We start from the raw sequence: 12,505 nt of genomic DNA on the forward strand, positions 1-12,505 counted from the left end.
TTTTTTTTTTCTTTTGATGGTTTTGTGTTTCGTACAGGGAGAATACATTATGACATAAAGTGCTTCTTTGAAATTGTAGTGAGAAATAAAAAAAAAAAGTAAGTAAAACATATAAACGAATAAGTAGCTTAACTTTAGTACAAAAGTGCAGAATAAACAACACGTTTTAATCAAGACTTTATACATGGCGGGAACGAAGAAATGTTGAGAGAACAGAGTGTGGAGGACGGAGAGAAATCTAAGGGATTCATATGAGTCACAGGCAAATGTGTTCTAGATTTCATTTACAGAAATACCTCGATCCATCTCGCTTTATAATTTTATAGTATTGACATAATTTTAATTATTCTGCTCCTAATTCGAATTATTGCGGCCCGGCCACGAGATGTAGCCTACTACATATGCATCCACAATTACCAGATTTACCTAGGGTTGCCAACTCTGGAAAATAAAAAACCGGCACCCCCTCAAAATTCCCTATGACATAAGTCTAAGTGTGAAGGATCTCAGTTCGGACCCATCCATGGGACGGAAAAGTGCTATCGTGAACGAAAGTGCATTAGCACCTGTACTGCATATTCTTAGTGTATTTACTAATAAACTTAATAGATATGTTGTGCTAAAAATGAGAAATTAAAATCGATATTAATCATTGTATCAGTAACTGCCACTTCTTTAAAATTATCGAAATAGACGAACAAAAGCACGTATATCAATCTTTACGTGACAATTTTGGATTTGGAAAATGAAATCTATTCTTTAAACTTATACTTCAACTACAGGAAACTGCTTTAAGAAGTACTTTTTCACTCTCAATCTAAACAGAGGAACAAAATATATTAATCGTTGATAGATGGTGAAAGGTGACAGTTTTGGATTTACAGAATGAGTTACCTTTTTAAATCTTTACTTCGAACTTGATAAAATTTGAAAAAAAAAATGGTCATAAAAGGGCTGATAAAAAGTCTGTACCGGCCACCGGCTTTGATCAAAATAACAGCAATATTTCCGGCCAGGCCGGTGAAAAACCGGCCAGTTGGCAACCCTAGATTTACTTGAAGTCTGCAGTCTGCAGGTAGTGCTCTTGTACCACTTCGTTTTTATCCGACGGCGCCTGGTCACCACTCACTAGTTTTGCCTACGTTGTAGAAATTGACATGGGTTACTAATTAAGTGTGTGTTCATTCATAGGTAAGGTTTTTCCAATATATGGATTCTAAGGGGTCTTCAATGAGTTTCTATTGAACGTAGAACTTTGAAAATGTGTATAAATGTTCTCCTTGCACCCGAAGCGGCATATTTAAGGAAATCGTGTATCCTGAGGAGCTTGGGGGACTTAAACAGTTTTCCTTTGCCGTTCGCCAGATCTCCGAAACTATAAGGAAGGCATAGAACCCTGAAATTTTGTATAGATGTTCTCCTTGCACCCTAGGCTGTAAGATGATGTTTTGTGGATTCCCTATACTTAAGGACTTAAATAATTTTTTGTTCGCCAGATGTCTGAAACTATAATACATAGGACCTTAAAATTTTATATAAATATTCTTCTTGCTCTCTAGGGTATAAATAAGATGAGATTTCAGGAATGATTTATTAATACAGGGTGTCTACTGAGTTTCATTTTCAAAATTTCAGTATATTTCCAGTATATTGAGTATAACTATCAGCATAATTCCAGTACCTAATACAATGATTTTTTAAAAGTTCTTTAGGAATAATCGCACTCTTGATGATTTCAGGTTTGTAATTATTTTACCATCAAATGAATATTTTATTTTTAATGAATTTAATTAGCCTTGATTTTTTTAAATATAAATGATTTTTTAAACATTTTTAAAGGGCCTGCCAACTCCCCTCACAGCCCTAAACTCCACCCACTGCTTTAAACGTCTAATTACAAAATGTATACAACTCATGCTTTGAAAAAAAAAATTACAATCCCAGTGAATAGAAAATTGTTTTTAAGACTATTAAAACAATTACAAAAAAGTATTGTTGACAAATTACCAGTTTCATGATTTTTACAGTATGTGGATCAAATTTCCAGTATCAAAATTAACTTCCAGTGTAATTCAAGTATTTCCAGTATCAGTAGACACCCTGTAATAAGAGGAATGCTCGAGCCTTTTTGCTATTTGCGAGATTTTTGAAACTATATTTGACGTAGAACCTTGAATTTTGCGTAAATGGTCTTTTGCACCAAATTGCGTATGCGTAGTTGGGAGAGGTCTTTCTTTCTTTCTTTTTTTTTTATTATATTTATTTGTGATATTCGCTTGCATTTAATATCGAAGACGAAGAGGAATGGAACGTAGGAAAAAGAAGAGACAAAAAGTATTGTCCGCGATAACACGAGTGGTATACGCTAGTATATACAAATAAGTAAGAAAGATTAAATAATAATTCTGTTTTTCTAAATAAACCTTCATTTTACTTCACATGTTTAATACATTTCTTGTTTACCTTATATATAAAATGTAATTATTATACATGAAAAATTCTTGACAATTAATTACACAGCAAAGAAGGACATTTGTTTGAATGTCCATGTCCTCACTACAAGAATCACAAGGACCGTAACCATTGTTCTAAATTATCCAGACTTTCATACTAATCATAGTTTTATAGCAAAACATAGCTTTACGTGACATTTATAACTCATTTATTTATTTTTAAATATTAATTTCATAAAAATACTTTTGGTACAAGCAGTCAATTGTTAAAATTTGATGAAGAAATAATGTTTGCTTTATTTCAGATTGTTTCCATTCTTTTCATAAAGTAATTTGTATTGCATTGAAGTGTGTTCGTTTTGCGTCACTTTCAACGCCAATTGGCTTAAGGTTATATGAAACGTGAACTTACAACTTAACGTGGAATCGAAACCATTAGAGCTTCGGTCAGGAATCGAACTCTAGTTTCCCAGGCCAAAAACGCCTACATATAGCCGCGAGGGAACTCTTCTTCACAAAGGAGCATTTCATAATAGCCTACACTTCCTATTGTCTAAAAATGTTGTTCCACGAATAGAATAATAGTCTATGTGTGGCATCTGTTCTATTATTATTATTATTATTAATAATAATATTTTAAGATAGAAGTATAACACTACAAGCTTACTTGAGAATTTTAATATATCACAAAAAAGTTCTGACTTCGATCATTAATTAGTTACATTTTAGTTTCACTCCAGCTTCGTTCAGAGTATCTTTCTGAACCAAACAACAGAAAGTCATGTTTCTTTCCTTCTTTAGGTTACAATGACAGGTCAATTTACCAACTTGTCAGTCTTTTGAAGGATAAAATTTAATAAATAAAAGCAAGCCAAACTAAATTTTACACGGTGGCTCACTGATAGAGCGTTCACCTCTGGTGCTTGGGGTCCCCGATTCGATCCCAGCTCGCGCCAAGTGAACTTCGTAGTGAACAAACACCGTGTACATGGGTTTCTCTGGGTTCTTTCGTTTCCTCCCACTTTCTTTTCACCATTTCATTCATTTCTCATCATCACCGTCTCCTTCACCGTAGCCGCATAACCGTGGGACGTAAAACTTAAAGATTCCATTTTTTCATGTCTAAAATTTTATTTTCAGTTTCCCTATTGTACTGTTTACTCCCAAAATGTTAGTCCTAAAATACACTACGAGGGTAGCGAGGTTAAAATACGCCGAAATTGAAGAAACAATGGATGGTAGCAATAGCTTTCATAATAAAACTTGCACATTTTTGGTCAGAAGTATGTATTGACATATTGTATTCAACATTTATCGCTTTTCCACACGAATACTACCTTGATCAAAAAGTTTCCGGAATTCACTCACAAAATTAAAAATACAAGTTTATTCCTGAAAATTGATGTCCCCTTCGAAGTAATCCCCATCAACTACAACGCACTTATGCCAGCGTTTGGTCCAGTTCTCAAAACATTTGTGGCAGAGCCTGTCTTTCTCATCTATGCCCTCGGAAACTATGCGAACTATACTTCGGCCACCCTCTGACGGAGGAAATTCTCCCTTTGCTTACGGAAAAGAAGTGAATGACCTCAACTGTGTTGCCAATTTGTCATTCAATCGTTTGGTCTTGACGAGTGAAGATCGTAGGCTACTTAGAATTGCTAACAAGATAGAGAACAGCGAAGTCCGTGAAATAATTCATTTTGGCAACGCTTCCGCATCTAATAATTGAAAGATCTCGGCCGCAACAACTCCCTCCTCTTTTGAGGGAGGTACGGGAAAGCACTACTGACTGCAGCGCCAGAAGAGGCACAGACCAAATAGAAAGGCTCGACTCGATTTTTGGTATGACCATCAGAATCGTCATCGATTTTAGTATTATCTCCTCTCGGTTGCTAAAACGCGTTCCCCGTAATGATTTCTTGAGTCGATCAAACGGGAAAATCTGTCACGGAGCTAAATTCGATGAATTCGGTGGCTGGGAATGGTATTCGTTACGTTTTTGGAGAGAAACTCGCGGATAATGATAGCATTGGTTGACGCTTCGTTGTCCTGGTGCAAAATCCACGAGTTGTTTTTCCAGAGATCTTTTCTTTTTAGGCGGATTGCTTCACACAAACGCTTCATAACGCTCAAAAAATACTTCTTGTTGAATGTCTGACTCTGTGGCAGAAATTCATGATGTACCACACCGTTGTAATCCATGAAAACAGTGAGCATCGCCTTTTTCGAGTGAAAACAACGTGTTTCTTTTCGGTCTTGGTTCATTGGGTGCTCGCCACTGGTAAACCACTGTTTTGTTTAGAGCATCATTGCCGAAACACTTTTCCAACATTTACAAGGTCTTTGCACCATTGAATCCGTTTTAAACGCAAAATTTAATACACACTCGTTGTTGCAAAATTAATTCCATTCCAAAAATCGAAACATGCACTCAAACAGTTGTACTCAACACAGTGTCACGTACACAAATGCCAAAGTAGGATGTTCAAATTGGGAAGGAATATCGCTGACAATTGTGGCAACCCACACGAAAAGAAAAAGGCAAGTCAGGTGACAGAGCGCCACACGGTGGTGATTCCGGGAACTTTTTGATCAAGGTAGTAGACCAGAGATATAAAAAAAAGTCTGAATTTTACTTTCAATGACGTAGATTAATTGTAATTGAACACGTACTTCCGTTGGTGTTGTCAATGTCATATGCATTATAAGGGGGGGGGGGGAATCTGCCAAGACTAGGAGTAGATGAGGAAGAGACTTCCTTACTATTCTATCAATCATAGTTCATTTTAAAATTTCTGTGCTGCGTTTTTCCAGCACGCATTTCATAATTGAAATTCTACCAAACAGAAAATAATTTTATAAACGCAACGAACTAGTAAACAATGACCATGAGACGTCATGCCATTTCATTATTCTGCTTTGAAATGTTAAATTAATCGGTTATAGTATCTTCTCTTACGCTCACTGAAGAACTAATTACGATTAATTACAGTAGCTTTATCACTCCTCACACACTGTTAATTCGTACTCTCCAATTTGCAGCGTAAAATATATTTCTACGATGTTCAGTTGTTAACTTCCTGTTCATTGTCATACATATACTGTTATAAATTATGTCGAACATATTAATACAGTAATATAAATCCATCTCTGCATTTCTTCGTTGCTCTTTCTACTGCTATTCGCAAGGACAAGTCTGCAAATAAAGATTAAAAGCAAAATTATTTATATTAATTTTCGGAAGAGTACAATGATCTTGCAATCCAGCAATGTGCAAAAGTGCCCAGCAGTGATGCCAACCTGAAACAATATGAAATCCCATGTCGAGAGGCAAAAAATCTCATTTTACGCGTGTATTTCCCACGTTATACTAATTAAAAGTATGCTGTAATATTAAAAATTAAATTTCTTTGTGTTAGTCACTTTTTACAATATCTAAAATGAATAAGCCGTAAATTTCGATCTCGAAAAATCCCATATATGCTGCTTATTATCCCTTTCCGAGAAATAAGATCAAAAACTCCCACGATATGGGATTTTTTCCACAGGTTGGCATCACTGATGCCCAGCAATGTTTGTAGGTTTCCTTAAGAAAATTTCCCTTGACTGACAAAATTTTTCCCTTTTCTTATGCAGTTTTCCCTAGTTTTTGAATGGCCATTTCCTATGACAAGTGTTTGTTGAGTGTCCTTAATTCCTATGACAGAAGCTATGTGATAAGACTAATTTAGTTATATTAAAGAAAGTGGCAGACAAATTTGTTTTATTTCTTTGCTTTTTGCTTCTATTATTAACTTTTCTTTTTTTTTTTTTTAGAAACATATACACAGAAATACACTCAGCCAACAATAGGTCAAATCATGTTACTTTGAACACAAACACTCACGACCAGTGGCGTATTTAGGGGGGGGCTTCTGGGCTTAAGCCCCTCCAAAATCTTACTTACTATAGTAAAGTATGTAAAATTTCTTGCAGAATTTTCACATTTTCAGGCAACCCCCCCGGAAAGTAGGTAAAAATTTCCTCAAACTACAAAACACTGGTGCCAAAGGAGGAAAAACAGAATTATATGTATATCAGGCAGTCTATGAAGTATTGAGTCTTTCGCAGGTCCGTATTTATATATTGTGCCCCCCTGTGCTCTAAATAATTTGCCCCCCACCCCGCACAAACTTAGACCCTATGTCTCAAACAAGGAAACAAGCCCTGATTTTCCAAACACACCAGCTCTTGTTGAGTAGCAGTTTAGGTATTACAAGTTACAAAAGTCACAACGTAATTTTAAATGGCCTAATTCTCTCATTGGTGATTATGATGTGGTGTTCTGCCCAAAGGTGAACAACCGGTAGTTTGCCATTACCTTCCATGGGGTGATGATGACGTATTAAAGACGGGATCTACAGCTTAACTTGGGATCCGAACCATTTGTTCCCCATAGGGAATCGAACCCAGGACCCCTTGATTATAAGGCAACTAGCTTAATCACTCATCCATTGGGGACACATTGTCTCAATACTGGCATGTAATTTATTCATGTAGGTTTTAATTTACTGTAAGGAGAAAATGCGTTCTATTGTTTCTTAATCAACCTAACGGGTTGCTATTTTTATACTTGATTGGTGTTGAATTCATAGTTTTCGAGGTTGCTGAGGTATTAGTTTCCATGATGTTCAAATTCATCCTCATCTCTTTAAAAATAATCAGATGAGCTTAAATAATAATCGGATGACTTTAAAAATAATCAGAGGAGCTAGCTAATAACTGCTGCAATTAGAATGAATTAAATACATTAACATATTTTCTCGCGCTTGCGCGGGACTCTGCGGGTTGCTAGTTTTAAATATTACTTTATTGTGAATCTTTAAAAATATCCCAAATTTTGCCGCCCTGTGCTCGAGCACAGACTAGCACTTACCTAAATACGGGCCTGGTCTTCCGTGCACGAGATGGCGTTAGTGTCTCAAATCTTAGGGTATATGAATTAAAGTGGGTGACACCTAACGTTATTCAACAGTTGGCAGTTGCAGCAAATAGATGCCCAAAAACATTTTGGAATTTTTATAATCAAATGTAAGATATTGTACCAAGTCTTGAGTCCTTACCAATTATATCAACGATGGGGGGGACTCATCTAGCAAGCAGGAATCTACCTACATATGCAATGTACGATACCCCAGTGTTAAAGAAAGCTCACTTCCCTATGGTGTAATCAGCTACCGAATCCCACGGTATGACGATAGCTCGCTCGAGGTCAACCGAACCTGGAACCCCTGGAAGCCAGAAATTTGCGCTCCAGTCCTGCTCACTTCTGTCGTTTAAGATATCGCGCAGATGTACTTGCAGAATCATATATTCAAGTCGTAGAGAACATTTACCGTTTTTATTTTTCAGTTTCCAAATTTAAGGTGTGGTCCCCTCCCAAAATTTAAAAGGGATACATCAATGGTTCATGTCTTATTTAAGAGAAAAGAACTCTGGACTCAACCATATAATGTCATAAAAGAAGATAAATTAGGATACCTCCCAAATTTAAATTTTTGGCAATTTTTTACCCATAAAAGAGAATGAAATGGACCAAGCAGACTTATAGATGGTCTTATACTACCATACCAAATTTTTAACTTCGGCAATTAAAAAAAAAAAGTCTTATGCACCCCTCTTGAAATTTGAGGGGTGGGCCAACATACCATTGCCAAAATTTAGATTTGATGGTCTTATGTATGGATGGACCATGGCCTCTGCGCCAGGGACAATGGGTCCTGAACCAGGAACCTAGGAGCGCGAAAGTGTCCTAATTACTACTAGAACAATGTAGATTTCATATTACAAATCGTTGGAGACCTTGTGCATTTCACCGACAATTAAGAATATTTTAAAACCAGCATTCAGTTGACACCACAAGATGGGCATCGGATTCAGTGGTGATTTCAAGAGATTTTCCCCGGGAGAGGGGCTTTCAATACTAGGTTGCAAAAAGTAGTATTGCAATAATATTGGTAAAACCATATTGAGAATGAACGTAGAGGGATTTTCCTCCGCTCCATGGGCGCCGACCCTAGGGGGCCAGGCCCCCCAGCTCATGTGAGCCCCGTGTATTTTTATGAATATGTGTTTTATCATATGTATTTTTCATTGTTATATATATATATATATTTATGAATGGGCCCCCCAAAGTTATAGAGAAATCGGCGCCCTTGCTCCGCTCCCCCTAAAATCATCATTGATCGGACCGATGATGATCAGATATTATTCATTTCTTCATCTGGTTCTCCAGATGGGACCAATGTGATTTCTTCCTATGAGGATACGCAAAGGGTCATGTTTATTCCGTCCCCTTTACGAATGTCACAGAAGTAAAGATAAAAATCAGAATAACATCTTACACATAACAAAAAGTTGGGTGGTAACTCGATTATCATACTGATGTTTGTAGAATCGCTAATGATGCATATACAGGGCGTTTTAAAACAAAACCGACAACGTTTGGGAGGTGATTCCTGACACCAAGAAAAGACAAAAAGTATAGACCATCCTGGGTGCACAAATGCTTCCTTTCGGAGTTATAGGCTGCCGAAAACATAAAAAAGTGAAATTTAAAGGCCCATAGCTTCCAAAACTATGGTACCTACCGGAGTCGGATGTGCCCTATCCAAATATCTAAGTTTCACAATCCTAGGATACTTTCGTAACAAATTTATAGAGGTAGTTGGTGAGTGCTTCAAATTATAATGCTCGTAGCCAAACTCTCTCTATAAAAATTGTTGCCTTAATACCTTAGGATTCTAAAACATATTTTTGAATAGCGCACATTTTAGTTCCTAAGTAAAGTCTTGACCCGACTACAGTAGTTCCAATAGTTTTGGAGTTATGAACCTTCAAAGTTAATTTTTTTCATGTTTTCGGCAGCCTAAACTCCGAAAGGAAGCATTTGTGCACCCTGGTTGATCTATACTTTTTATCTTATCTTGGTGTCAGGAATCACCTCTCAAACGTTGTTGGTATTGTTTTGAAAACCCTGTATAAACCACCTATAATGTATGTAATAAAAACATGGTGTGTTGTTCTATTAAATAATTGGAAAATGAAAAATGAAATCTTTTGAGTTTTACCTCCCTCGATTATGCTGGCTAGGCTAAAGGAGACGGTGATGATGAGAAATGAATGAAATGGTGGAATGAAAGAAGGGCGAGGAAAGGGAAGAACCCCGAGAAAAGTCACATACACGGTGTTTGTCGACCACAAAGTCCACTTGGCGCGAGCTGGGATCGAATAGGGGATCCCAAGCACCAGAGGTGAACCCTCTACCACTGAGCCACCGCGGCCCTTAAATAATTGGAGTTTAACGTTCCTTCCACCACCGAGGCTATATGAGACGTAGACCTACACCTTAACATGAAATCCGAATGATATGAACCCCACCAGGAATCGAACCCGTGTTTCCCACGCCGAAAATGCGTATGCTAATCGTAAGTCACGAGGGAGGCCTGTTATTTTATTAAATACATGACAATTAAATACTTACACTACGGGGGGTCTACCAGGTCCGGACTCCACCCCCCCCCAAATATCTTTTTAACTCAAAGTACATTTTTGTACTTTCTCAATAAAACTATCCTTGTTTAACAGAGAAATGATTGATGTAGCATGAAAATTTGACCTTACACTTCATCTGTACTCTTTCTCTTATAGAAACAATCTGGTTCTATAATTTTTTCCCCTGAAAGTATAGATAGAAGTCAACGGCGCCGATTTCTCTGTAAATTTGGGGGTGGGGCGTTCAGATGCAGAAGATATATATATATATATGAAGATTTTAAGACAAATTGCGCTCAAATTATGTCAAATATTGTATATTCAAAAATACAATAGGGGCTTACATGAGCTTTGGGGGGCCTCGCTTCCCCCCAGGATCGACGCCCTTGGTGGAAGTATTTTACAATTGTTTGTCATCTTTTTGTGTGTAGAATAAAACCCGTTCAATAGTATATAGACTTCTAGTAATGGACTCCCTTCCAAAGCTGGACCGCTCCTAACAAAAATGTCTGTGTACGCGCCTGATACACTCTCTCAAGCCTACTGCACATGACAAACGTCTGAAATCCCGACAATGATTCTGAGCAGCCTTGTAGATAATAATCGTCGTCACAAACAATTTACTATTACTTGTAGGTTCTTCAGGTTCGATTCCCGGTGGGGCTACAGTTGAACGATCAAATTGGTTCGGATTCCACTATAATCAGTAGATCCACGTCTCCTTTAGCCTAGGAGGCATAATCGTGGGACGTTAAACTAAATCAAACCAAACTAAAACTTGTAGGGTCTTATGCAGAGTCGCTCTGACGCGTAATTAGTGCCATACTAAAGAGTTCGATTAACATATGTTTCCTGCAGTAGTCAGGCCCTTAGTATGACGGTAATCATTCGTCAAAATGACTCTGCATAAGGCCGATAGGTTCTTTTTTTAAAAAAACATCCGAATAAATATTTATAGATTAATTTCTGTCTTCCTTAGGGGTGTTAACAAGATACTTTTATCAATTAAGAAATTTCTATATAATTTTGATACAAAATTGTAGCGATTTTCGCGTTTCCTGCATCTCTACACTTTCCCTCTATCGTGTTAATATCTGGAACTTTCAGTATTGATTCACTTCGTCTTGTGTACTATAGTAATTGTAATATAATTTAGAAAAGTAAAACAAAAGACAACTTACCAGACAAGTTGTAGATCGACATATGCCAGCATGATCTGGTTTGCATCCAGGAGGACACTGGGATAAATCACAGAAAATGCAAGGTTTTCGCATCTCATACATAAATTGGCCCTTGTTGTCTCGCAGATATATTTCGGGAACTTCTTCCTTGTGTTTTGGGACTTCATCCTCTAATTCAGACTTCATGTCCTTCATTATGGAATTTTCCAGAGCCTCTGCGAATTGCTGGGGAGACTCTTGCTTGTGAAGCAACACAGGTTCCTCCAAAATTTCCTTCACGTCGTGATTTGGATGAAGCGAGTTGAGGGACGGTATTTTGTCCGTGCCGTAGAGAACAAAATGGCTCTTGCCATGACCCAGTGCTGCTGATTCTCTCACCATCTCTTTAACAGAAAGCAGTTTAACATCTTCAACAATTGTGATCAGAACAATGATGAATCTATAAACAAATGTGTCTTTTATTTTCATTGACGTTTCTGCTCCTATCACCAACAAAACGAAGAGATTCTATCCACAAAGCTACAGAAAGTAATGTGGAAACTCTGCCGTTTGACAAAGCACAAAGATTCTAGCCTTGACATAGTGAATTGAAGGCCAGCGTAGATAAAGCTCAGTTGATCTGTTTTCGTGTCTGCATATAACAGTTCCCCTTTGCTTATCAGTCGTTCACCTCGTGAGGAGTGTTAAAATATTCAAAGAATGAAATTTCTGTCTTTTTAAAAAATAAAACCTGAGTATTTTCCTACTCAACGTAATGCATCGAATGCTATTCTCTGAATTGAGGTCATGCTTCAAGAAAATTTTCCGTGCCTTTATCAGGGACAGAATTAAGAGCCTGTGCTTCAATAAGTGTAAAGATGGTAGTTACTGGTGCTGTTAAAACGGAAATACAGTAGGACATCGATAATCCGAACGCGGTCCCTAGAAACTTTTTACATTTTGTCTTAGCGCTAGCAATAAACAAACAATAGGGTTAATCCAATGTTCTCGGGATTGCTGCCAGAGTGAATGTCGCTGTGCTGAGCTTTCGTTACCATACAGCTGAGCTCAGCACAGCGACATTCACTCTGACAGCAATCCCGAGAACATTGGATTAATAGTAGACGCCAGCAAAACTCCAAGAACATCGAAACAATAGGATTGTCCGTCTCCGCTGTGTAAAGTCAGTTTTATTACAAAAGCTCATTCATATGTAATTGTTTGTCATGCATATTTTTATTTTTATTTTCCCTTAGGCCTATACAAGTTAAGTTTTAAGTGTGAGTTACAAGAATAGTGTAATTTAGTGTAAGAGCAGATTCTTCAGAAACATTAAAAGTAAGTAGCCTAACCGGC

The 12,505-nt window shown here is 37.3% G+C and overlaps 1 protein-coding gene across 1 annotated transcript; it reads right to left on the reverse strand.

The window, feature by feature from the left end:
* Positions 1-1,670: 1,670 nt before the first annotated feature.
* Positions 1,671-12,047, reverse strand: LOC145694343 (uncharacterized). The gene is made up of 2 exons (XM_081770469.1): positions 11,171-12,047; positions 1,671-5,652 (listed from the first exon to the last, which is right to left on the reverse strand). Exons 1-2 carry the CDS (start codon positions 11,636-11,638, stop codon positions 5,635-5,637), a joined length of 486 nt encoding a protein of 161 aa, XP_081626595.1. The 5' UTR covers positions 11,639-12,047; the 3' UTR covers positions 1,671-5,634.
* Between the last annotated feature and the right edge of the window lie 458 nt (positions 12,048-12,505).

Source organism: Thermobia domestica, chromosome 9, assembly GCF_964235325.1.
Source record: "Thermobia domestica chromosome 9, izTheDome1.hap1.1, whole genome shotgun sequence".
NCBI classification, from domain to species: domain Eukaryota; kingdom Metazoa; phylum Arthropoda; class Insecta; order Zygentoma; family Lepismatidae; genus Thermobia; species Thermobia domestica.

Bases quoted from the DNA above. Each gene is read 5' to 3' on its own strand.
- LOC145694343 (XM_081770469.1), bottom strand. From the start codon at position 11,638: ATGAAAATAAAAGACACATTTGTTTATAGATTCATCATTGTTCTGATC.